At 59.4% G+C, this 24697-nt stretch overlaps 2 protein-coding genes across 4 annotated transcripts; both read right to left on the bottom strand.

Annotated features, from left to right (window-relative positions):
* Positions 1–7884: 7884 nt before the first annotated feature.
* Positions 7885–15220, bottom strand: SLC25A10 (solute carrier family 25 member 10). Of its 3 annotated transcripts, XM_074389061.1 has the most exons (12): positions 14744–14834; positions 12536–12869; positions 12180–12299; positions 11641–11755; positions 11500–11548; positions 11181–11222; positions 10393–10436; positions 10225–10295; positions 9818–9910; positions 9449–9526; positions 8159–8215; positions 7885–8076 (listed from the first exon to the last, which is right to left on the bottom strand). In XM_074389061.1, the coding sequence occupies exons 3-12, from the start codon at positions 12261–12263 to the stop codon at positions 7975–7977; spliced, it is 735 nt and encodes a 244-aa protein (XP_074245162.1). In that variant the 5' UTR covers positions 12264–12299; positions 12536–12869; positions 14744–14834; the 3' UTR covers positions 7885–7974. The 3 variants fall into 3 exon arrangements, with proteins under 3 accessions (XP_074245162.1, XP_039332308.1, XP_039332307.1); XM_039476374.2 differs by lacking the exons at positions 12536–12869; positions 14744–14834 and adding an exon at positions 15113–15220; XM_039476373.2 differs by lacking the exon at positions 12536–12869 and having other exon boundaries at positions 14744–15096.
* Positions 15221–20059: 4839 nt separating this feature from the next.
* On the bottom strand, positions 20060–24339 carry MRPL12 (mitochondrial ribosomal protein L12). The gene is made up of 5 exons (XM_039476375.2): positions 23608–24339; positions 22745–22931; positions 22456–22539; positions 20544–20678; positions 20060–20455 (listed from the first exon to the last, which is right to left on the bottom strand). Exons 1-5 carry the CDS (start codon positions 23679–23681, stop codon positions 20339–20341), a joined length of 597 nt encoding a protein of 198 aa, XP_039332309.1. The 5' UTR covers positions 23682–24339; the 3' UTR covers positions 20060–20338.
* Between the last annotated feature and the right edge of the window lie 358 nt (positions 24340–24697).

Genomic DNA, 24697 nt, shown 5'->3' with positions numbered 1-24697 from the left:
GGTGTCTCCCTATGTTGCCCAAGTTCGTCTCAAACTCCTGGGCTCAAGTGATCCTCCTGCCACAGACTCCCAAGGTACTGGGATTACAGGCATGAGCCACTGGGCCTGGCCAATTTTTTTGTCTTTTTTTTTTTTTTTTTTTTGAGACGGAGTTTCACTCTTGTTACCCAGGCTGGAGTGCAATGGCGCGATCTCGGCTCACCGCAACCTCCGCCTCCTGGGTTCAGGCAATTCTCCTGCCTCAGCCTCCTGAGTAGCTGGGATTACAGGCACGCGCCACCTGCTCAGCTGATTTTTTTTTTTGTATTTTTAGTAGAGACGGGTTTTCACCATGTTAACCAGGATGGTCTTGATCTCTTGACCTCGTGATCCACCCGCCTCGGCCTCCCAAAGTGCTGGGATTACAGGCGTGAGCCACCGCGCCCGGGGCCTTTTTTTTTTTGATGGAGTTTTGCTCTGCCACAAGGCTGGAAACCTCAGCCTCAGCCTCCCAGGTTCAAGCAATTCTCTTACCTCAGCCTCCCAAGTATTGAGACTACAGGTGCAGGCCACCACACCCAGCTAATTTTTTTGTATTTTAGTAGAGACATTAGGTTTCACTGTGTTAGCCAGGATGGTCTCGATCTCCTGATCTTGTGATCCGCCCATCTTGGCCTCACAAAGTGCTGGGATTACAGGGGTATGCCACTGTGTCCAGCCTTTTTTTTAATTTTTAAAAAACCGGCTGGGTGCCATGGCTAACACCTGTAATCCCAGCACCTTGGGAGGCAGAGGTGGAGACGGGCCAATTGCTCGAGCCCAGGAGTTCAAGAACAGCATGGGTAACAGACGGAAACCCACCCTTTCCAACCCCGGAGTCGCTACAAAAATACACACACACACACACACACACAAACCCTGGCTGGGCGCGGCGCCTGTCATCCCAGCACTTTGAGAGGCTGAGGCGGGTGGATCACGTGGTCAAGAGATCGAGACGATCCTGGTCAACATGGTGAAACCCCGTCTCTACTAAAAACACAAAAAATTAGCTGGGCATGGTGGCGCGTGCCTGTAATCCCAGCTACTCAGGAGGCTGAGGCAGGAGAATTGCCTGAACCCAGGAGGCGGAGGTTGCGGTGAGCCGAGATCGCGCCATTGCACTCCAGTCTGGGTGAAAAGAGCGAAACTCTGCCTCAAAATAAATAAATAAATAAACAAATAAATAAAGAAAAATACAAAATTAGCCAGGTGTGGTGACACATGCCTGTAATCCCAGCTACTCGGGAGTCTGAGGAAGGAGAATCACTTGAACCCGGGAGGCGGAGGTTGTGGTGAGTCGAGATCATACTATTGCACTCTGGGCAACAAGAACAAAATTCGTCTCAAAAAAAAAAAAAAAGGCGAGCTAAATGATGATAAGGCAGATGCTTAGGCTGAGGTAGGGAGCATAGCCAGTGTTCCAGAAGCTTCCAGAAGCCACTGACCCACACCCTTCTGACTTTACAGGAATTGTTTCCCCTTTTTTCTTTTACAACTGCTGTATGTGCTCCTAAACGCTACATTTTCCGTTTTTTTGAGATCGAGTCTCGCACTGTGGCCTGGGCTAGAGTGCAGTGATGTGATCTTGGCTCACTGCAACCTCTGCCTCCCTGCCTCAACCTCCTGAGTAGCTGGATTACACGCACCTGCCACTATACCCAGCTAATTTTTTATATTTTTAGTAGAGACGGGGTTTCAACATGTTGGTGAGGCTGGTCTCAAACTCCTGACCTCATGATTTGCCCAACAACCTCCCAAAGTGCTGAGATTACAGGCGTGAGCCACCTCATCGGGCCCTACATTTTCATGTTGTTTTATTTCTTTTTTTTTTTTTTTCTTTTTTTTTTTTTTCGAGACGGAGTTTCGCTCTTGTTACCCAGGCTGGAGTGCAATGGCGCGATCTCGGCTCACCGCAACCTCCGCCTCCTGGGTTCAGGCAATTCTCCTGCCCCAGCCTCCTGAGTAGCTGGGATTACAGGCACATGCCACCATGCCCAGCTAATTTTTTGTATTTTTAGTAGAGACGGGGTTTCACCATGTTGACCAGGATGGTCTCAATCTCTTGACCTCGTGATCCACCCGCCTCGGCCTCCCAAAGTGCTGGGATTACAGGCTTGAGCCACCGCGCCCGGCTGTTTTATTTCTTTATTTGTTTATTGAGACAGGATCTCACTCTGTTGCCCAGGCTGGAGTGCAGTGGTGCAATCTTAGCTCACTGCAGCCTCCACCTCCTGGGATCAAGTGATCCTCCCAACTCAGCCTCCCAAATAGCTGGGACCACAGGCATGCACTACCACACCCGGCTAATTTTTTAAAAAAATTGTTGGGCCAGGCTTGGTGGCTCACACCTGTAATCAGCACTTTGGGAGGCCGAGGCAAGTGGGTCACGAGGTTAGGAGTTCAAGACCAGCGTGGCTAACATAGTGAAACCCCGTCGCTGCTAAAAATACAAAAAATTAGCCAGGTGTGGTGGCAGGCACCTTTAATCCCAGCTGCTCTGGAGCCTGAGGCAAGAGAATTGCTTGAACGCGGGAGGTGGAGGTTGCAGTGAGCTGAGATTACACCACTGCACTCCAGCCTGTAAAGATGGAGTGATGGAGTCTGACTAACTTGTGCAGGCTGGCCTTGAACTACTGAGCTCAAGCAATCCTCCCACTTCAGGCTCCTGGGTAGTTGGGACGCACCACCATGCTGATCTCCATTTGTGTACAAGTTTCTATAAATACACGTTTTCTTTCCTCTTGGGTATGTACAGAGGCATGGAATTACTGGGTTTGATGGTCACTCTATTTAACACTTTGAAGAACTGCCAGACTCTTCCACAGCGGCCCCACCACCTTCGATTCCCAGCAGCGCTTGACGGTTTTGATTTCTCCACATCCTCACCGTTTGTCAATTTCCATCCGTTTGATATATTTTTCTCTCATTTTTTTGATGCAGAGTCTTGCTCTGTCACCCAGGTTGGAGTGCAGTGGTGCAATTTCGGCTCACTGCGACCTCCACCTCCCGGGTTCAAGCGATTCTCCTGCCTTAGCCTCCTGAGTAGCTGGGATTATGGTATGCGCCACCACACCCAGCTACTTTTGTATTTTTAGTAGAGATCAGGTTTCTCCATGCTGATCAGGCTGGTCTTGAACTCCTGACCTCAGGTGATCCTCTCGCCCCAGCCTCCCAAAGTGCTGGCATGTCAGGTGTGAGCCCCTCCACCCAGCCAGGCTAGTGGATGGTGTGGCATCTCATGATGGTTCTGATTTGCATTTCCTTAATAACTGATAATGTTGAGTGGTTTTTCATGTGTTTATTGGCCATCCTGTGCCATTAAGAAAATTCTTTCTTGTTGTAAGAATTTTCTTATATATTGTAGGTTGTAGTATCTGATACGACTTACAGATATTTCTTCCCGTTACGTGTGCAGTCTCCCACTTTCCTGGGAGTGTCATAGTGTCCTCTGAAGCAGAGTTTTTGGTTTGTTTTTTGAGACAGAGTTTTGCTCTTGTTGCCCAGGCTGAAGTGCAGTGGTGCAGTCTTGGCTCACTGCAACCTTTGCCTCCAGTGTTCAAGCGATTCTCCTGCCTCAGCCTCCTGAGTAGCTGGGACTATAGGTGTGCTCCACCACACCTAATATTTTTGTATTTTTAGTAGAGACCGAGTTTCGCTATGTTGGCCAGGCTGGTCTTGAACTCCTGACCTCAGGTGATCCATCTGCCTTAGCCCCCTAAAATGCTGGGATCATAGGTGTGAGCCACTGCATCTGGCCTCACAGAATCACAATTTGTCTATTTTTTATTTTGTTGTTCTTGCTTTTGGAGTCAAATCTAAGAATCCTTTGCCAAATCTGAGATCACGAATATTTGCCCGTTTTCTTCTTAGTTTTAGGGCAGGTATGTGTGAATGTTCAGTGCCCACGAAAAATACTGAAACAGGAAACAGGAAAACGGAAGGGGAGGAAGGGAAATGAAGAGAAATGGAGGGAAGGGAAATGAAACGGAAGGGAAGGGAAATGGGAGGGGAAGGGGAAGAGAAAAACTCAGGGCACTTATTAACCGGGTCTGGGCCAACGGCTGCAGGAACTGCCATTTGGCTTCCTGGACTGGTTGCTACAGACTGGGGGGTCCAAGCACTGTTCTTAATTATTTAATTTTTGAGATGGACTCTCCGTCACCAGGCTGGAGTGCAACGGTGTGATCTCAGCTCACTGCAACCTCTGCCTCCTGGGTTCAAGTAATTCTCCTGCTTCAGCCTCCTGAATAGCTGGGATTACAGGGTGCACCTCCATACCCGGCGTGTGTGTGTGTGTGTGTCTCGATTCTCCTGTCTCAGCCTCCTGAGTAGCTGGGATTACAGGTGTGTGCCACCACGCCCAGCTAATTTTTATATTTTTAGCAGAAATGGTGTTTCACCATGTTGGTCAGGCTGGTCTCAAACTCCTGACCTCATGATCCACCCACCTTGGCCTTCAAAGGTGCTGGGATTACAGGCATGAGCCACTGTGCTCGGCCTAATATTTGTATTTTTGGTAGAGATGGTGTTTTACCATTTTGGCCAGACTGGTCTTGAACTCCTGACCTCAGGTGATCCACCTGCCTCAGCCTCCCAAAGCGCTGGGATTACAGGCATGAGCCACCGTGCCCGGCTAATAGACTTTTTACTTTTCTTTTGTTTTGTGATGGATTATCGCACTGTCGCCCAGGCCGAAGTGCAGTGGCACCATCTCAACTCACTGCAACCTCTGCCTCCCAGGTCAAGCGATTCTCATGCCTCAGCCTCTCACGTAGCTGGGACTATAGGCATATACCATCTGACACCTGGCTAATTTTTTTGTATTTTTAGTAGAGACAGGGTTTCATCATGTTAGCGAGGATGGTCTGGATCTCCTGACCTCAAGATCCACCTGCCTCGGCCTCCCCAGGTGCTGGGATTACAGCTGTGAGCCACCGTGCCCAGCCGACAGTCTTTCCCCAATGAATTGTCTTGGCATCCTTGTTGAAATTTCTCGACGTTAAATGATTATTGTGTAACTTTTTGTAAATTACAAAGTCCATGTACTTTAACAAAAAATGCATGGAAGCCCAGTGCGGTGGCTCATACCTATAATTCCAGCACTTTTAGGAGGCCAAAGCAAAGGGATCATTTGAGGTCAGGAGTTCGAGACCAGCCTGGCCTACATGGTGAAGCCGCGTTTCTACTAGAAATACAAAATTTAGCCAGGCTTGGTGGCATGCACCTGTGGGCCCAGCTACTCAGGAGGCTGAGGCTTGAAAATTGCTTGAACCCAGAAAGTAGAGGCTGCAGGGAGCCAAGACCGTGCCACTGCACTCCAGCCTGGGTGACAGAGGGAGACTTCATGCAAAAGGAAAAAAAAAAAAAAAAAAATGCAGGTGACTGCTGACTCAGCAGGCGAGTGATGAAATGCTGACTCAGCAGGGTCCAGATCGGTCCTGGGGCCCAAGCGTGAAACTGACTGGCTTCTTGCCTTGGGACCAGGTAGCCTGCAGGGCCTGTGGGGTAAGGGCTGTGAATCCCCAGGACTGACACCCCCTCTGACCTACTCCCACCTCAAAGGGGCTGTGCCCTGTGGCTTCTGTGGAGGGTAGGTGGGGAGCCCTGCCCACTGGCCTCCTCTCCCACCCCGCCCTCTGCCCCTGCCCTGTGGTGGCCCACTGCCAGGCCTGGCCCTGCCAAACCAGACTGGGCGCCTTCATGCCCTGACTGGTACTGTCCCAGTGGGGCTGACTGCAGGGAGGGGCTGGGAGTGATGCCAGCCTCCAGGGTGGCCCCGGTGCCCTGGCATGACAGCCCATCCTTCAGCACTCCCATCAAAGCAGCTCTGAGAATGTGGCCCCTGCATGGGCAGTTTTTGGGATTTGCTGGCCAGCGCTGCCTTTCTGAACCACCTGATTTCTTAAGCAGCAGTCTTCCCCAGAACCTACCCACTCCCGCCCTGGTTGTGAATTTCCAATCTGGGCACTGGGTACCATGTACAAACCTCAGAGCTCTTGCTGGTCTCTGTCCAAACAAAACCAGCTCTTCGCAAAATGCACCTGGCAGTGCAGTCACCTTCAGAAGTTTGAGCACTGAATGCATATTTGAGTATATCAAAGATTTTTTTTTTTCTCTTGAGACAGGGTCTTGCTCTGTAGCCCAGGCTGGACTGCAATGGCACACTGATGGCTCCCTGTGGCCTCAATCTTCTGGGCTCAAGTAATCCTCCCACCTCAGCCTCCCAAGTAGCTGAGACTACAGGTGCGTGCTTACCACACACAGCTAATCTTTAAACTTTCTGTACAGATGGGGGTCTCGCCGTACTGTCTAAGCTGATCTCGAATTCCTGGGCTCGAGAGACCTTGCCTCAGCCTCCCACAGTGCTGGGATTACATGCATGAGCATCCACACCCGGCCTGCCATTTACGTTTTCTGTTTTTGAAATGGGGTCTCATTCTGTCACCCACGCTGAAGTGCAGTGGTGTGATCATAGCTCACTGCGGTCCGAACTTGGCATAAGCGCTCCCACGTCAGCCTTCCAAGCGGCTGGGACCACAGGCTGTTTGCGCCACTCCACTCCCGCCAGAGCCGCACAGTAAGACCTTGTCTTAAAAAAAGTGGGGGGAGGCTTCTTTGGGAGGCCGAGGTGGGCAGATCCCTTGAGTTCAGGAGTTTCAGACAAGCCTGGGTAACATAGTGAGATCCCCGCTCTACAAAAACATACAAAAATTAGCCAGGTGTGGTGGTACACGCCCATAACACCAGCTACTTGGGAGGCTGAGGTAGGAGACTGGTTTGAGCCCAGGAGGCCCAGGTCAGTGAGCCAAGATTTCATCCCTGCATTCCAGCCTGGATGACAGGGCCAGATCCTGTCTCAAAAAAAATTAGTGCTTAGTGTCGGTGGGGTCGCGCCATGGGGTCCAGAGCTCTACACCGGCTGAGATCCCTCATTCCCTTCCCCCTCCTTCCCCAGTTCCTCCACCCAAAGGCCTCCCAACTGCACAGCCAGGCTCTGGCTCCTCCCTGAAGGGCATTGATTCTGCCGTCCTTCGGGGGTGCAGGGGTCCCGCTGCACTGGGCAGCAAGGCGGCCAGCGGGCGGGCGGTGCAGGCAGGGACAGACGCAGCAGCTCGCCGCATTTATTGATTGCAGCCCCCACAGAGCAGGCCCCTTCCCAGGCGGGTGCAGCCCAGCGACCAGGAGGGCAGAGGCCGCCGCAGCCACCCCACGGGACTCCACGTCCGGGAGAAGGCCGTGAGGCGGGACCACAGCCTGGCTGGGCCATTCCCCCAGGGGGCCGAGTGGGAGGGTGCAGGGCCCGAGGGACACAGGCACAGTCCCCGAAGACGGAGACAGCCCGCTGGGGAGCGGAGAGGCCTTGGCAAGACTGTGAAAGCCACTGCGGGGCGGATGGGCGTGGACCTTGGTGGCCCTCAACCCTCTCACGCTGGGCCCCTCCCTCCAGGCACTCGCTCGTGGTCTGCGTGGTCTGTTCGTGGGTGGGACCCAGCAGCTGCCGGAGCAGGTGGAAGGTCTGGCCCCTCTCCGCGGATACGCAGTGCATGGCTTGCACTTCGGGGAGCAACCACCAGGGGGCGCCACACCCCACCACGAAGTCCTCGATGGAACGTGCTGGAAGATGCTGCTTTGGGCCTCAGGGCAGGAGGCAGGAATGACACCCCTCCCCCCGCCCAGGAGCGAGGAGGAAACCAGCCTCCGGTGGCCTCCGTTACCCTGAGGGGCCGCCAGCGGGAGAGAGGCCAGGCCACCCAGCGCCAAGCCTGGGGAGTCTGGGAGCCCAAGCAGGGAGGGGACGAGGCCAGGAGGAGCCAGCAAGCTTGGGGTGGGGGGCACAGCAGGGGCCTGCAGGGAGGCCTGGCCCCAGGAGCAGGCGCTGGGCGTGGTGCTGACACTTGGGGACTCTGGAAGGGTCTAGCTCTGCTGGCCAGGTGGCCCGGCCATTCCCACGGCCGGTCAGGACGGAACTTTGATGCCAAAGTTTTTGCGAAGCTGTTCCAGAAACACAAAGGTGAGCACGGTGTGGGGGACGAGGCGGATGCCAGCCGGGACAAGGCCCTGGAAGGAGACGGGAAATGAGCGACGCAGAGCCTGAAGGGACCTGTCCCCGCTGCCCGAGCCACCGCCACCCCCACCGCACCTTGTAAAAGGCCAGGGGCCCGAGCTTCGCCGTCTCCACAGCGCAGTGGAAAACGCCCTGCAGAAAATGCAGTGAAACAATACAAAAGGCTGCCTCTCACCCCAAGGCCACGAAAATCCCCTCCCAGGCACCCCGGCCTGTGCACCCTGAACATGGGGTGTGGGGGTGGGTGTGAGCTGCGGCTGCTGGCGGCTGTCAGGTGACCACAGGCCTGCAGGCCCTGGCCAGGTCAGCGGCAGGCGTGCCTGCTGATGCGGTGAAACCAGGGCCCGGGGGTGGAGGGGGCTGTGTGAACAGAACCGTGAGAACCACGGACGCGGCACGGCAGGGTCAGGGAGAAGAGCGGGAATCAGGCTCGGGCTCTGCAGACGTGGAATTGCCACGGAGCTGGCGGGAGCCCAAGGCAGGAGGCCAGAGCACTGTGTGGCACCAACTGCCGTGAGCAGCACTACCTCTGTTTATCTGCTAAGGAAATGCTCTGGCCGCGTGGGGGCTCACGCCTGTAATCCCAGCCCTTTGGGAGGCTGAGGTGGGCGGATCACTTCAGGCCAAGGGTTCAAGACCAGCCAGGCCAACGTGGCGAAATCCTGCCTCTAAAGATATAAAAATTAGCCGAGCGTGGTGGCACACGCCTGTAATCCCAGCTTCTTGGGTGGCTGAGGCATGAGAATCGCTTGAACCCTGGAGGGAGAGGTTACAGTGAGCTGAGACTGCCCCACTGCACTCCAGCCTGGGCGACAGAACGAGACTCTGTCTCAAAACAAAACAAAACTGTTTTGTTTAAAAAACACTCTGTGTCATCCCGGCTAGGATGCGGTGGTACAATCTCGGCTCACTGTGGCCTGGACTCCTGGGCCCAGGGATTCTCCTCTCTCGGCCTCCTGTGTAGCCGGAACCTCAACCACCCAAGAGGCTGGGATCACAGGAACACGCCACCAAACCTAATTTTTGACTTTTGGTAGAGATGAGGTTTCAGTATATTGCCGAGGCTGGTTTTGAACTTCTGGACTCTAGAGACCTGCCCGCCTCAGGCTCCCAAAGTGCTGGGGTTACAGGCACGGGCCGCTGCGCCAGACCGAGAAAGGTTATTCAAAAGAAAAACAAGGCAAGGGTACCCAAAGCCACGACCCCTCTCCCAAGGCCAAGGGCTGTGCAGAGATGGGCAACTGGAAGGGAGGCCACGGTGGGGGCATCCTTCCCCGGGTCCCCAGGGCAAGTGTCCACGCCTCGCAGAGGTGAGGGGACTTGCTGGGCTGGGCAGCCGGAGGGCACAGGTGGGACCCCACGCACCTGATATTCCCCCTTGGCGTTCATCAGGCGGGTCTTCAGCACGTCCAGGGGCTGACACAGGAACGTGGCACATCCGCCCTGGGGAGGGGGCTCTTCACCAGCGGCCCGTTGGGTACCCTTGGCACCGTTGCCAAATCCCACCCACAGGCCAGTCCCGAAAGAGCCCTTTGACCTGATTCCTGGGCAGGCCAGTAACATGCTGGCGAGGGCACCAGGCCAACCCACGAGCTCCCAAAGCCGCAGCGCCCACTTGTGAGCCCCAGGAACTGCCCGAGGCCCCCACCTCCCACAGCCCTCACCCCAGCCCGGGTGTTCTCAGCTCCCAAGGCCGGCCCAGGGACACCCACCCCAGCCATTCCCACCACTTACCGCAATGAAGCTGGCGACAAAGTGAGTGACGATGTTGTCAGCCAGGTACCCGGTGCTAAGAACCAGCTGCTTGGCCTGGTCATAGCAGGACAGCTGCAGGGGCACAGGGACAGTCAGGGCCGCGGGGTGGTCCCCAGCTCAGGGAAAGCAGCAGGGCCCCAAGCAACACTACCTGACGCTGGCCAAGTACCTGCCCCTTCCGACCATGAGGCCCAGACAGGGACCTGCCGAGGCCCTTCACAGCTGCGGCCCTGACCCTCCCATGCCCCCGACCCCGCCCCAGCAAGAGCACAGCTGGTGGCTCCCCAGGAGGGTCTCGGCGCCTACTGCCATGTGCTGTGATCCCTCTGAAGACGGAGGTCAGAGATGCAGATGCCGCCCATGCTCACCCTACACAGGAGACCTACCTGTCCCACGGTGACTAAGGCCCCTCGGCTGGATGCCATGGTCGCACCCGAGAACAGCCTCCTCAGACCCTCTGCACGAGGAAGGCGTGAGGCCAGGGGTGAGGCCAGGTGCCCTGCCCAAATCCCCTGGTGCCCAGCCCCCCCCACCTGTGCATGCCTGCCCCTCACCTTCACGAGCCACGCGGTACAAGCCATCCAGGGCGTGGGCATAGCTGCCGGGGACACGGAATGGCCACATGAGGTTCCCCCTGACCACCAGGGGCCTCCCGGGCCCCATCGCAGGCTGGGCGGTTCTCGAGGAAGCCGAAGCCTCGTGGGCCTGAGGATCCCTCCGTGGGAACATCTGAGGCTGGTCCTGCCATCCCACAGCCACCCCGCCAGCCCCGCCTGCCCTCGTGGGGAGGGTCCGTCTTCTCCAGCAGAGTCCCCGGCTGGGCACTGCTCTTAGCATGCGGGCCCCGGCTGGGCGCTGCTCTGAGCATGCAGGCTCCTTCGTGCCAGCCTCCCGCCATCCTTGGGGGACAGTCTGCGTGCACAGCCAGAAGCCAGAAACTCTTCCCCAGGGGTCCTCGGAAGGGGCGGGGAAAACGGCTCACGCTGCAGTTGGGGCAGACCCCAGGCTGAGGCAGGAGGCACAGCTGCCCTGTGCCGGGCAGGGAGCAAGTGCCTCCTTCGGGCATTTCTGTCGAGTGCGGTCTCTTCACACCTGGGGCCTCCACCTCTGCACTCACCCCCTCGCCAGGGTGCAAACAGGCCCAGCCCCCAGTCCAACAAGCCTCTCCCTGCAGGAAGAACCCACAGGTCCTAGGGAGCAGAGCGACACCTCCGTGGACCACGCAGGTGCCGAGGCCTGCTGGAGTCCTCACTACGTCATGGCTGAGCGGCCGGGGGTCCACTCCAGCATGAGCCTCCTGCACCCCAACCACCCCGAGAAGGCAGGGCCGCCCGTGACTCACTTGCGCCGCTGAGCCTGGGGCAGCTTCATGTCATTTTGCATCCTGAAACAGAAGCAGGCGGTGGGAGGGGCAGGCGGGCCTCGGGCCGTGGGCAGCCCTGGCAGAGCCCCACGGGCAGCCGGGAAGCTCACGCTGGTCAGCAGGGCCACCAGGCTGGGGCGCACCGGGGCTCGGACACCTGCCCTCCTATGCCCAGGACACCAGGGTCCGAGTGGCTTGTTCCAGGCTGACCCCACCCTGTCAGCGACCCCGGCACGCCCTGGTCTGTCTGGGGACAAGAAAGCCCCTGGCCTTGCAGGTGGGGTCGGGGGACACCAACCTGACGTTGACCAAGTCCGCGGGAGTCCCCACAAAGCCTCCAGCCAAACCTGCAGTGATACAAACCGCAGAGACAGCCAGTGATGACACTTGGTGACCACAGCCCCCAGCCACCCCTCGCCCAGCCCGCCCAGCAGCTCACCGCTGATGGAGCCCAGCAGCACCTTCCAGTGGAAGGGGAGGGGCCCCTGGTTGCCCTTGGCCACCCGGTCCCGCACAGTCTCGTAGATGGCAAACCGAGTCAGGGAGTAGGTCATCTGGGGAGAAGGGCCCGGCTTGGAGGGGCAGGCACGCCCCACATCCCGCAGCCTCACCACCACGGCCCAGCCAAGTATCCCCTCAGCCCAACGGGCTACAGGGACCTGGCGGCCTTCCCAAGGCCACTGGGTCAGCATGCGGCTGAGCCAGTTCACAAATCTAGAGCTGCACCCTGCTCTCTCCCTCACTGGGCCTCAGTTTCCCCACTGGCAAGTGGCAGTCTCAGGCCCAGCCCTGAGAACTGGGCTGATGTCCGTGGAGGGTCCACCCCAGGGTCACCAGCTCTCTGGGCCCTGTGGGTTGGTCCTGGCAGAAAGTCTTGGAAAGGGGATGGAAGTAGCTCCGACGCCCACCATGGGACTAGGCCCCAGTCCGGGAGCCCTGAGGGGATGTGGAAGCCCGAGGCTGGCACCCTCTGCGCACCTGTCTGCACAGCGAGGCGCTCAGGCCGTTGTAGAGCGCCAGGATGCCGTCGCCACGCACCACCCGCAGCGCCATGCCCGTCATGCGCAGCTTCACCTCCTGCTGAGTCTGCAGATGCACCTGCGGGAGTGAGTGCTGTCAGACCCCGCAGTGACCCCGAGGGATCGGTGCCGGGTCCATCTGGAGGGGGAAACTGAGGCAGGGCAGTGATAAGGCCTCCCACCGGCCCTGCCCGGGGACTCCACACCCGTGCCTGGAACCAGCTCACACCAGTGCTTTCCACCAGCAACCACAGCGGTGGACACTGAGCTGAGAGAGCCCGTGAGCCCCGAGTGCCCCACGCATGCCCCACGCACCACCTGAGTCCTTGCTGCACTGGCCACAGGGGCTTGCCATTCTCCTTCTGCAGATGAGGAAACTGAGGCACGGAGAGGTCACGCACCCACTGGTGCCATCAGGATTTGGGCCCAGCGAGGAGACCCCAGAGCCCTACTTTTTATCCACCACACCACATCTCAAGAGAGACAGACATTTCCGGGGGCTCAGAAATGGCGAGGGAGCCTGCAGGATCGTAGGAGACTGAGGAGGTGGCCAGAGAAGGCCTTGAAAGGCGGCAGGAGTTCAGCAGCAGGCGAGGGACAGTGTGGCTGGCACAGGGCACAGTGGCCTCCTCCACAAAGCACCTAGAAGCTGTGGGCAGGCACGCAGGGACTGTCAGCTCCACAACCTCCGCGTTCCTTGGCCTCCACCACTCACAAGACCTCTGCCCACCAGCCTGGCCAGCTGAGAGCTCCAGGCAGAAGAGGGGCGGGCCAGGGCCAGACAGGAAGGCCAGCACCTGACCCAGGATCCCAGCTCCTGGGTCCCACCCCCAGCACTGACCCCAAAGAAGCCCGTCCACCATTCAGTGTGACCTCCACATGCATGGCCCCTGTCACACATGCCCAGGGGGTGGCAAAGATGAGTGGGGACAGAGAGGGGCCTCCCATTGTGTGACGTGGCAGAACAGAGGGGCTGGGCCTGAGGACCCGGTGCCCACACAGGCAGCAGCCTCTGTCCAGGCCAAAACCAACAGTAGGGACATGGGACAAAGTGATCAAGAAGCTTTACAACTATTTTTTGAACGGCCAGGCAGAGAGCCCTGGCGAGCAGTCCTCAGGGACACGCCCTGCCCACAGCCCCATCTGCTGTCAGCAGCCAGCGGCTTCTCCCGCCCTCCCAGGCCAGAGGGCAGTCCCGCCTCCACCGGAAAGCCTTCCCTGCCTCCTCCCACAGTGTTCTGCAGCCAAGGAACACCTGGTGGGGTGGGGCCAAGGGGCAGTGACGCCCAGAGGGGCCTTGGACAGTGGTCAGGCAGGCGGGGGCAGCCTTCAACACCCAGAGAGCCTGTAGGAGAGGCCCTGGGGGGGGCACCTATGTGGCACCCAGGAGGAAAGGAAGAGCCAGATGCCAAGAAGGGGCTCCTCCTGGCCACGCCAGCGCCTTCCTGTCCTGTGACCGCATCTCCCTGGCCCTGGCTGCCTGTGGCTTGGGAGCTGCGCAGGCCGCTCCCAGGACAATCTCGGTCTCAGGTGCCCCAAACGCCCACATCTGCTCACTTGGCCTTCACACAGTGGCCAGCATTTTTACTCAGTAGTAAAAAATACAGGTCCCCTGCGCAGCCTGCTAAAATAAAAGTTCCCCAGACAGGCGGCTGCCCAGCGGCCGCAGCCGGGTTCACAGGGCACGGCCCACTGGGCAGACTGTGCAAAGCCTCGGGCCCTTTCTTCTTTGTTCTCTGTGGCAAGGCAGGGTCAGAAAACAACGCCCCTTGGCTGTCCCTGGGAAACAAGGCCAGCTGTGTCTTATTTTGCCCCATAAGCATTTTTTTTTTTTTTTTAAGGAAAAAAACCGGTGGCTGCTTCTCGTGCTGAGAAATACCCCATCTCATAGGGCCAGGACCGCACGCGCACAGGGTCTCCCGGGGGTGTGCTGGTCCTAACATCACTTCCAGTCCCCGCCCAGCTCTCCGGAGGAAGCGGCCGAAATCAGGGGCACCGGGTCACCCCACTTGCCCAGGACCACGTCCGGAAGCGTCCTAAGCACCCCTGGGGGGATGCCGGCTTGGCCCACGCCCTGGGCGTGCCAGCGCCTGTGCACCTCACAGAACTCCCCACCATAACTTCCAACCAGGAGGAAGCCGTGTCCTTGAATGTATGGCGGTGGCTGGCTCAGAGAGGCCAAGTGACTCGCCCAAGGTCACCACGTATTAAAGTGCAGAGCTGGGGCTGGAATGCCACTTGCCGAGAACTGGGAACCCGGCTGGGAACCCGGGGAGCGCGGCTGCGCCCCTAAGGCCTCGAGCTCCGCGGCCACCAGCCGAGGGCCACCCGGGATCCGCCACCCCGGCTCGGTCACCAGCGCGTCGGGCGCCGCCTCGCGCTCTCCTGGAGGAGCCCCGGGGCGCAGCGATCCCCGGGCGCGTGGGGCCGGACTGCTGCGGTTGCAGGCGCCTCGGCGGCGCCAGAGTCCCGTCCGCCCCGCGCCCCGCGCCCCGCGCCCCGCGCCCCCCGTCCCGGCCTCACCTTGAGCAGGTCCAGCGGGTGCGTGCAGCAGGCGGCCCCGCAGGAGGCAAGTCCCCCGAAGTACCAGCGCGACACGCGCGCCTCGGCCGCCATGGCCCAGAAGAGCCCAACTCCAGCCCGACTGCAGCCGGACCCGGGCACGACCCCGACTGGGACCGGCCCGCAGCGCCCCGCGCCCGGTTCAAAGCGCCGCCCGCGCGCCCGCACCCCGCACAGCCAATGCGCGCGCGCGCCCCGGGGGCGGGACCGCTAGGCCGCGCCCCCAGCGACGGAGGTGGGCCCGGGACCTTAAAGCGGCCGCGCAGGAGCGCCGAGCGCGGTGGGCCCGGCGTGGGGACGCGCGGGGGCTCCAAGGCCGCCTCCCCTTACCCGGGACTCCGGTGTCCTTGCCTCCCCAGGCCGGAGCGCGGCGCCGAGGGTCACCGTGCGGGGACCGGCCCCAGGCTCACTGGCCCGCGGCGGGCGCCCTGCCAATCCCCGGGAGGCCCGGCCCCTGGCCCTGAACCTGCACCCCGTGGCCTCCCCGCTGCGCAGGCGCTGGATCCAGAGTCCCCGGGCGGGGGCCACGTTTGCGCCGCGTGGGCCCTGCGTCTGCAACCCCTGCCCCTTCGAGGCCTCAGCCCCGGCCCAGCTGCAAGAGAACAGAAAACCGGCTTCGGAAGCCGGCGCGGTTGGCTCAACCCTCTAATCGCAGCTACTCGGGGGCTGAGGCAGGAGAATCGCTTGAACCCAGGAGGCAGAGGTTGCAGTGAGCTGAGATCGCGCCATAGCACTCCAGCCTGGTGACAGAGCAAGACTGTCTCAAAGCAAAAAAAAAAAAAAAAAAAAAGGGAAAACCCGCTTGGGCCAGACTGAATGAAAACCAGGGGCAAAAGGCAGAAAGGACTTGCCTCTGCCTTCCCACACACAGACGCACGGGAGCTCCTGCTCAGCTCTGGTCTGGCTCTGACGAGATGCCCCAGGCAACCACCCAGGAAGTGGGGCCCCGGGATGGGTCCTGGGGCTCCCGTTCCCAGGAGATGCCGGCCTGCATCTGGGCCCTTGCTTGGATTCCACTTCCCTGCACAGAACAAGGAGGTGCTGGTGTGTTCGTGGCCCAGGTGCACCTGCGGGGCAGAGTGAAATTGAAGCCCCCAAGGCTGCTTTAGGACTGGGCCACAGGGACGAAGAACGTGCCTATCCAGCTTGGGTGACCAGGGCAAAGGGTGAGGGGCACTGGAAAAACAACTCATGGTCCCTGGACCCCCTCAAGGACCAGAATGCGTCTAGCTCTGCCTCAGTGCGTCCAGTGATGCCGTGTGTCAGAGGCACAAGACACACACACACGACTTTCAGCTTGGCCGTGGGTTTACTGGGCCGTAACCCCATCGTAGGCAGGCAGGCTCTGTGTCTGTCTAGACCGGCCAATTGGAGGAGACTGTTCTCTAGACTCTGGGTGGCCGCTGACCCAAGAGGTCATCAGCAGATCTGGGCTGGGGAGTGCGCCGCTGGCCAGAGGCAGTGGCTCTGCCCTGAAGTGTCCCCTGGACTTTGGTTTGGCCGGGTGCCCCAGGTGTGACGGAGAAGGGGGCCGGGTGGCCACTGGAGGTGGAAACAGCCTGTTGGGGAAGCGGGTGGAGGTTCTCCGGAGGCCACGAGGAGGGTGGGGGCAGTGCTCCTGCAGCAAGCCTGGGCTGGGGCTCGGCAGGGAACATGGAGACAGCACAAATGCACCGCAGGGCCTCAGAGGGATCACGCTGGGCTTAGAAGGCCCAGAGCCAACAGACTCAACAGTTAGGAAGTGGGGGAGGTGGCCTGATTGTGACGGAAATTTCCCAGCGAAGGGCTGGACTGGCATCCTTGTCCGGGGCCTTCCAGGCTCAGGCCTCAGTCCAGCAGACTTGGCTGTGCCCACGGCGGCACGTCTCACCCAGTGTGAACCGAGATGAGTTGCATCCATCGGCTCCCAATTACTGAGAATCAGAGGCGATGGAAGCTTTGGGGTAGGCAGGGCCTGGAAGGCCGGTGTCCCCTCAGTCTGAGACACTCCAGTTAAGGAGTGGGTTGGGCCTGGGCTGCAACCCATCCCTCCCAAGGCCACCTGCAAGACAGGGTGGGAACCAGCTGCTGGCAGAGACCTCAACCCATGTAACACTGGCTCCCTGCTTAAGGACCTGCTCCAAAGCAGGAAGAGCAGGCCCAGCGGCTGAGGAGCGGGAGCTACGGAGATGTACAAAGAACACGAAAAGCTGGCATGGCAGCTCTTGCCTGTAATCCCAGAATTTTGGGAGGTCGAGGCAGGAGGATCTCTTGAGGCTAGGACTTTCAGACCAGCCTGGGCAATACAGTGAGACCTCATCTCTACAAAAAAATCAAAAGATTAGCTGGGCATGATGGCATGTGTCTGCAGTCCCAGCTACTCGGGAGGCAGACGGGAGGACTGCTTGAGCACAGGCGGCCAAGGCTGCAGTGAGCACTCCCGCGAGGGTGACAGAGATCCTGTCTCTATTAAAAACTAAAAATAAGCCAGGCACGGTGACTCGGGCCCGTAATCCCAGCACTTTGGGAGGCCGAAGGGAGCACATCACCTGAGGTCAGGAGTTCAAGACCAGCCTGGCCAATGTGGTGAAACCCTGTCTCTACTAAAAATACAACAACTAAGGCCGGGCGCGGTGGCTCAAGCCTGTAATCCCAGCACTTTGGGAGGCCGAGGCGGGTGGATCACGAGGTCAAGAGATCGAGACCAGCCTGGTCAACATGGTGAAACCCCGTCTCTACTAAAAATACAAAAAATTAGCTGGGCATGGTGGCGGGTGCTTGTAATCCCAGCTACTCAGGAGGCTGAGGCAGGAGAATTGCCTGAACCCAGGAGGCGGAGGTTGCGGTGAGCCGAGATCGTGCCATTGCACTCCAGCCTGGGTTAACAAGAGCGAAACTCCGTCTCAAAAAAAAAAAAAAAAAATACAAAAACTAGTTGGGTGTAGTGGCGCACACCTGTAATCCCAGCTACTCAGGAGGCTGAGGTAGAATCGCTTGAACCCGGGAGGTGGAGGTTGCAGTGAGCCGACTGTGCCATTGCACTCCAGCCTGCGTGACAAGAGCAAAACTCTGCCTCAAAAAATAAAAAAATAAAAATAAGCAGGGCGTGGTGGCTCACACCTGTAATCCCAGCACTTTGGGAGGCTGAGGTGGGTGGATCACCTGAGGTCAGGAGTTTGAGACCAGCCTGGCCAACATGGTGACACCCCATCTCTATTATTAAAAAAATAATAATAAAAACTAAAAATAAGGCTGGGCACATTGGGAGGCCAAGACAGACTGACTGCTTGAGGGAATTTGAGATCAGCCTGGCCAACATAGTGAAACTCTTGTCTCTACTAATAAAAATACAAAATTAGTTGGGCATAGTGGTGCAACCCGGTAATCCTAGCTACCTGGGAAGCTAAGGCATGAGAATCACTTGAATTTGGCAGGTAGAGTCTGTAGTGAGCCGAGATTGCACCACCAGCCCAGGCAACAGCATGAGACTCTGTTTCAAAACAATAAATAATTAAAATGAACATTAAAAAAAAAGAATTTCGGGAGTTTGAGGTGGGCAGGTCCTGAGGTCAGGAGTTCGAGACCAGTCTGGCCAGCATGGTGAAACCTCATCTCTACTAAAATTACAAAAATTAGCTGGGCATGGTGGTGCACATCTATAATCCCAGCTGCTCAGGAGGCTGAGGCAGGAGAATGGCTTGAACCCGGGAGGTGGAGGTTGCAGTGAGCCGAGATTGCACTCCAGCCTGGGCAACAGAACAAGACTGTCTCAAAAAAAAAGAAAGAAAAAACCAAGGAGCAGCAGGAGACAGAAACGTGTGAACTCCGTGAGCTGTGGGCGCGCGACCAGAAGGCAAGGGGTCCTGTGAAACAGGAGATGCGTCCAAGACCAGAGCCTTTTCAAATAGTGGATTTTGTCACCTGTAGGTCAGGGGACTCACGAAGACCCCTGCAATTCTCAAACGGATCGTAAGTTTTGTCTGTAGGCCCAAGGGGGTGGTTGGGGCAGCCTGGGCCAGGTCGTGGGAAAGGAGAGCCCCATCAGGCCTCTGGACTGCAGCCTCGTGTGCACAGCAGTGTCCTGCCCCTTGGCATACACAGGTCACCTTGGGGATCCCCCGGCAGGGAGGACAGAGCCTCTCGGTGACTCCTGAGAGTGGCCTGGCAGATTCCTGGATGAGGGCAGACAGTAGAGTCACGTTGGGAGATTTTTGCTGGCCTGTCCGGCCTCAGGGCAGCCCAGATGAAGACAGCATGCCTGTCTGACCCCAAGCAGGACTGGCCCCTGAGCTCAGATGTTCACTGACTTCCAGGGGGAAAAGGCAGCTGGGGTCGGCAGGACACCAGGCACGATGCACCCAGTCCCAGGCGGTGGTGTCCTCCTGAGGGAAGAATCATAAACCCCTCAAATGGCTATCATGGCTAATGAGGACTTTCAGGCTTGTGGCAGAGCCTGTTCTGGGGACAGCATGTTAGTCAGAGAAACTACCAGAAGGCCTTGGAAGGGGACCTGGGCAGGCAGGGTGTGGGTGCCCAGAGTGAGCCTGAAACTCTGCCTCTCCCCAGGCATCCCAGCCACTGGGCAGGTCCCAGACACACAGGGCCCCTTTCTGGTCCCAAGCAAGGCATTCTTCCACCAGGGAAACTGAGGCTGGGGGGCATGGCTGCCCATAGGGCCTTCACACCAGGCATGTTTCCCAAAGCAGGTGCTAAACGCATCCTGTCTCTGGCCCTGTGGTGGGCTCACAGCCCGGGGGCTGGCCTTGGTCATGGGCCAGCTGGGACAGAAACCTACTGAGTGCACAGTGACCACTGCGCCAAGCTGGCCCCGTACGCCAGTGCTCATGTCCACACGCCCCTCCTGCCACTGTGCCCAGGTCCCAGGATCCCCCACTTACGGGCCCCAGAGGAGCAGCTGACACCCAACTCTGCAGATGCAAAGTACACCCCACACCCCACCCCTCATACCCACACAGCCGTTGCCGGGCTTAGGGTCAGGGGTACTTGCAGCCTGAGCTAGGGGTGGCTCTGCTGGCTCCGAGGCTGCCTCAGCTTCTCAGGCAAGTGCTGAACTTCCTGCTGCCTTAAGGAGGGCCAGCACTCACGACAGGGAGGTTCCCGCTCAGCCCAGGCCCGCCACTCCACTGCCACCCACCGGGCCCGCTGTGGGATCTCAGGTGACCTGGTGATTGTCTGTAGACTTCCAGCTGTCAGCTGGAGGGGGCAGGAACAAGCCTGCCATCCCGTACCAGCCCCGAAGCCCCGCCACAGCCCCGCCACAGCACCGCACTCCACACACTCAGCTGCACAGTGTATTCTTCTCAGCGGCCACCAGAGGCACATTCACCAGTGGCGCGTCCTGGTGGCCTCCCAGTGCCCTCACCAGGCAGCAGCCGCCCCTCCCTCCCTGCCACAGGTCTGTGCGGCCTGTCCGGCCTCGCCGCGTAGCGCACGCGGTGCTCACTCCCAAACTGCTCCTCTGGGCGCCTGGAGCTGGGGGTGCAGCCGGCGGCCACGGGAGGGCGGAGCCTCACCCGGTCCCAGGGACCCCTCAACACAAGTCCTCGGCGCTGGAGGCTACTCCAGAACCACGGTGCCGCCCACCGCTTCCAGGGCTGCCTTGATCTTCTCCGCCTCAGCTTTGGCGACATTGGCTTTGATTTCCTGGGGCAGGGACTCCACCAGCTTCTTTGCCTGCCAGAGAGAGTGAAGTCAGAGACCCGGGGCTCTGGGCCGCCGCTCCCGAACCTGCCGGAACTGGCTGCGGTGGCGCGGGCCCCACCTGGACGAGGTTGATGCCCTGGATGTGGTTCTTGATCTCCTTGATCAGTTTCACTTTGTCCACAGGATTGGCCTCGGTCAGGCGGACAGTGAAATGCGTCTGTTCTTTCAGTTTGGGGATTTCTTCTTCCACCACCTTAGGGAGTAGGAAAGACGGGGGGGCAGGTGAGAAATGGTCGGGGGTGGTAATGCCTCCACTGCTGGGCCAAAGCCATTCTAAGGCCCCAAAGGGAGGCACGGGGGAGGCCCCAGCCAAGCCTGGAGTTGGAAGTCAGGTCTCCCGACGCGCTCGTCCTTCACCAGCTGGTGCTCTTCCTCTCAGGGCTAGTCAGAGCAGATGTGCCCAGTGAGACTTCCTGAACCTGCCTCAGCTGGTGGCTGACGCCTGTAATCCCACCACTTTGGGAGGCTGAGTTGGGTGGATCACTTGAAGTCAGCAGTTTGAGACCAGCCTGGCCAACAAAGGGAAACCCTGTCTCTATTCAAAATACACAAAATTAGGAAGCTGAGGCAGGAGAATCGCTTGAACCCAGGAGGGTTGCAGTGAGCCGAGATCGCGCCACTGCACTTAAGCCTGGGTAACAGAGTGAGACTCAGTCTCAAAAACAAAACACACTTCAGTCTTTCCCTCAACACTCCCCTCTCCCTTAGAAAGTGTAACTTCTAACAGGAAAGAATGACGTCAAAAGTGCTCTGTATATAAAATAGTTACAGAAAAGCAGCGCCACTCTGTCCTCATCAACGTCACAGTGCACGTACAATGACAAACTGACGACCCGCCCGGGGACTGACGGGCACACCGCGCTTCTGAGGTGACGCATGGAGACCCAGCACTACCTGAGGGCAGGGGGCTGCGTGTCCCTGTGGCCTGGAGCGGGCTGGGTCGGGCCTGCTGTCCAGCTGTTAATAACATCCCCTCCAGGAATCCCAGCTATTCTTACCCAAACGCTCAGCCTCAATCTTCTCAGCCTTTAAACTGCCTTCCAGGTCTCAGGCGTGACAGTGACGATGCCCCACGGACACCCTATGCATTTGGAATGTGGGACCCTCTGTGGGACACGACCTGGTTCCCTAGTGGGGGAAAGGGGCTGAGGGGAGGGCGCCAGTGGAGAGGCTCATGCCACCTCACGACCGTCGGCTTCCCTGCAGGGACCCAAGGACAGAGCCGCCTGTTACGCCCCTTCGTCTGTGCCAGCCTCCACCTCCATGCTGCTCCCTGAACTCCAACCCTCTTGCCCGGTGGCCCTGGTACCACCCCCTCTCCTCTGCCAGGAAGTCTCTTCTGCCATGACTGCCTCCTCTTTGAACTTGTAACTCTCCCTCTCACCTTAAGCTTCTTCCCTCCTTTTCTCCATAATGTTTACAACATTCTATTCGGTATAATTTCTTCTTTTCTTTTCTCTCTCTTTTTGTTTTGCGACAGGGTCTTGCTCTGTTGCCGGGCTGGAGGGCAGTAGCGTGATCTTGGCTCACTGCAACCTCCGCCTCCCTGGTTCAAGCGATTCTCCTGCCTCAGCCTCCCAAGTAGTTGAGGTTACAGGTGCCTGCCACCACTCCAGCTAATTTAGTAGAGACATGGTTTCACCATGTTGGCCAGGCTGGCCTTGAACTCCTGACTTCAAGTGATCTGCCCACCTCAGCCTCGCAAATTGCTGGGATTACAGGCGTGTGTGAGCCACAGCGCTCGGCCTGCTCTTAGTGACTGTTTTCCCCATTAGAAACATGGTCTCCACGTGGCAAGGACGTGCACATCCGTGGCAGGGAGTAGGTCCCGGGAGGCTGCACGAGGCCTGCACAGGTGTGAAGGCTGCAGACATGACGATGGCTGCAGAAGCTGACATAAGGGGCCATGGCACGTGAGGCCACAGGCGAACTGGGCACCACAGAAATGCCTCTTTCTGCCCAGGACTCACCTCCTGGGCTGCGGCAGCAGGGACAGCCCCAGGCATCACACCACTCATCGGCACAAGCCCCACATCTTGGATCTTCAACGTTTTCTGCAGAGATAGACAACTGTGTCAACAGCTGCCCCCACACCAGCCAGAACACACGGAGGAGGAGGAACCAGCCTGGCATGGACCTTGCACCTGGACAAACGGGCTTCTGACAATTTACCAAACTTCAAAAATACACCGGGAACAAAACATAGCGGCCCCCAGACAATCTTCCAGCCCCTGGGTCTGGGCCACCCTCTCACAATACCTTGAGGAGCTCGTTGAGGTCTGAGATCTCCAGCAGAGTGAGGCTGGCGATGTCCTGGACCAGTTGCTGAATCTTGGGGGGGTACTCCTTCGGGGCGTTATCCAGGGGTGCACCAGCAAGGGCTTCACCCCTCCGATGGCTGCTGCTTCTCACATGTCGCACGGCACAGACACACGGCACCTGCTGCCTAGCCCCCACCCCCAATTCAAACAGCTGTCAGCCCTGGAATGGAGCGGGCTGCAGAGACCAGGGCGACAGGACAGAAACCAGAGGATGGGTGTTGGCCATTAAACTCAGGCTGGCAGTCACTACGGTCGAAAATCACCTAGCTCCATGGTCCCAGCCCAGGGTTTTCAGACCTCAAGGGCTCATATTGATAAAAAGGTTTGCAAGTTACTTTAAATTCTTCCAAGAGCCTTAAAAGCCACGTGCTTATTTGCAGCCGGACCGCTCAAACCTCAAGCTTCTGGTTTGAATGAAGCTTGATCAACCCAGCGGTGGTGAAACTATTACTCAGGTGCCTCTTCCTGCGGAAGGACCCCAAAATGTGGGCCCCCCGGCCGAAAAGCGCCGCACGCACGGACGGGCCTTTGCCGCGGAGGAGGCTGAGGCCGGGGGAGGAGCAGGGAACCGACCAAGGTCACCTGGGGCCGACCCCGGCGCTGTCTGCGGCCCAGGAGGGAAGGGGCGGGCGCACCGGCGGGCCTCCTCCCCGCGCCCCGCGCAGACCCCCCAAGCCCGGCCCGGGCGCTGCAGGGAGGCCGGCCCCGCCGCCCGCCTCCGCCCGGACCGGCCCCTCAGTGTCCGGCCGCCCCCTACCCTGCCCGCCAGCCCGGTCCTGGCGCCCCAGCATCCCGCGGTACCTGGCGACGCGGAACGCAGCGGCCCGAAGCCCAAGGCACGGCCCCCACAGGGGGCGAGCGGCCGCCGGCAGCATCGGTCCGCGGGCTGGAAGGTCACACGCGGTTCCCCGAGGGAAGGCGACGCTCTAGCCGCCGCGGCCGCCGGGCATCCGAGCTGAGCAGCGACGCTCTAGCCGCCGCGGCCGCCGGGCATTCGAGCTGGGGAGGGACGCTCTAGCCGCCAAGGCCGCCAGACAGTCGAGCAGGGAGCGGCGCTCTAGCCGTTATGGCCCCGGGCGTGAGAGCCGGGAGGGACGCTCTAGCCGCACTTCGCGCTGGCCTCGTCTCACCCCGAGAGTACCCACAAGGCAGCGCGCTGAGCAGGCGCAGAAGCGGCGACGGCGGCGGCGGCCCGTGGGCCGCTGGGTCCTTTCTTTCCTCCGGCGTCTGGGGTCGCGTCAAGCAGCCACGGGGCCCGGGGACTCCGCATTCACGGGCTCTTTCTTCGGAGCCCGCGGGTTCCTGTCCGTGCGCGATACGAACCGAGGATGGGGCCCGGAGCCCGCAGGAACCCGCGTTTCCCGCCCGCCCCGGGCCCCCAGTGCTGCCGTCGGGGCGGAGCGCCGAGCGACGTCCCCTCTCCCAGCGAAAGCCCCAGACCCCCTGGTGGCTTCTCGGAGGAGCGCGGCCGGGCCTCCGCCTTCAGACCGGGTGCGGCGCGGGCCCAGGGCCTGCTCGTCCCGCCCGCCCCTGCACGCCTCCCCGCTCCCTGTCCGCTCGGGGCGTTCCTTCCCGGAAGAGCCGGAGCCGGCTCCCCTAAGAGGCCCGATGCGACCGTGCGTGCGACGCCCTGGGCTCTGGGTGCGAAGGCCGGCCCCGTCTGCCCCCGGCCGGGGACGCAGCACCGGCTCCCTTCCTGCGAGTGAGGAGCACCCGGGAAGCGCCAGCCACCACGCGGAGGCGGCGCCGAGTCCAGATCCTCCCCAGCCGCAGGCAGGGTCAGTGCAGGGCCGCGCGGGTCGCGGGTGAACCCTGGCGCGCAGCCTCAGGGAGGGACGCTGGGCACTGCCCGCAGCCCCACCACTCGCCTCCTGAGCAAACGCTGAGGCCG

Source organism: Saimiri boliviensis, chromosome 17 (assembly GCF_048565385.1).
Source record: "Saimiri boliviensis isolate mSaiBol1 chromosome 17, mSaiBol1.pri, whole genome shotgun sequence".
Classification (NCBI taxonomy): domain Eukaryota; kingdom Metazoa; phylum Chordata; class Mammalia; order Primates; family Cebidae; genus Saimiri; species Saimiri boliviensis.
This window is presented reverse-complemented; position numbering and strand designations above follow the sequence as displayed.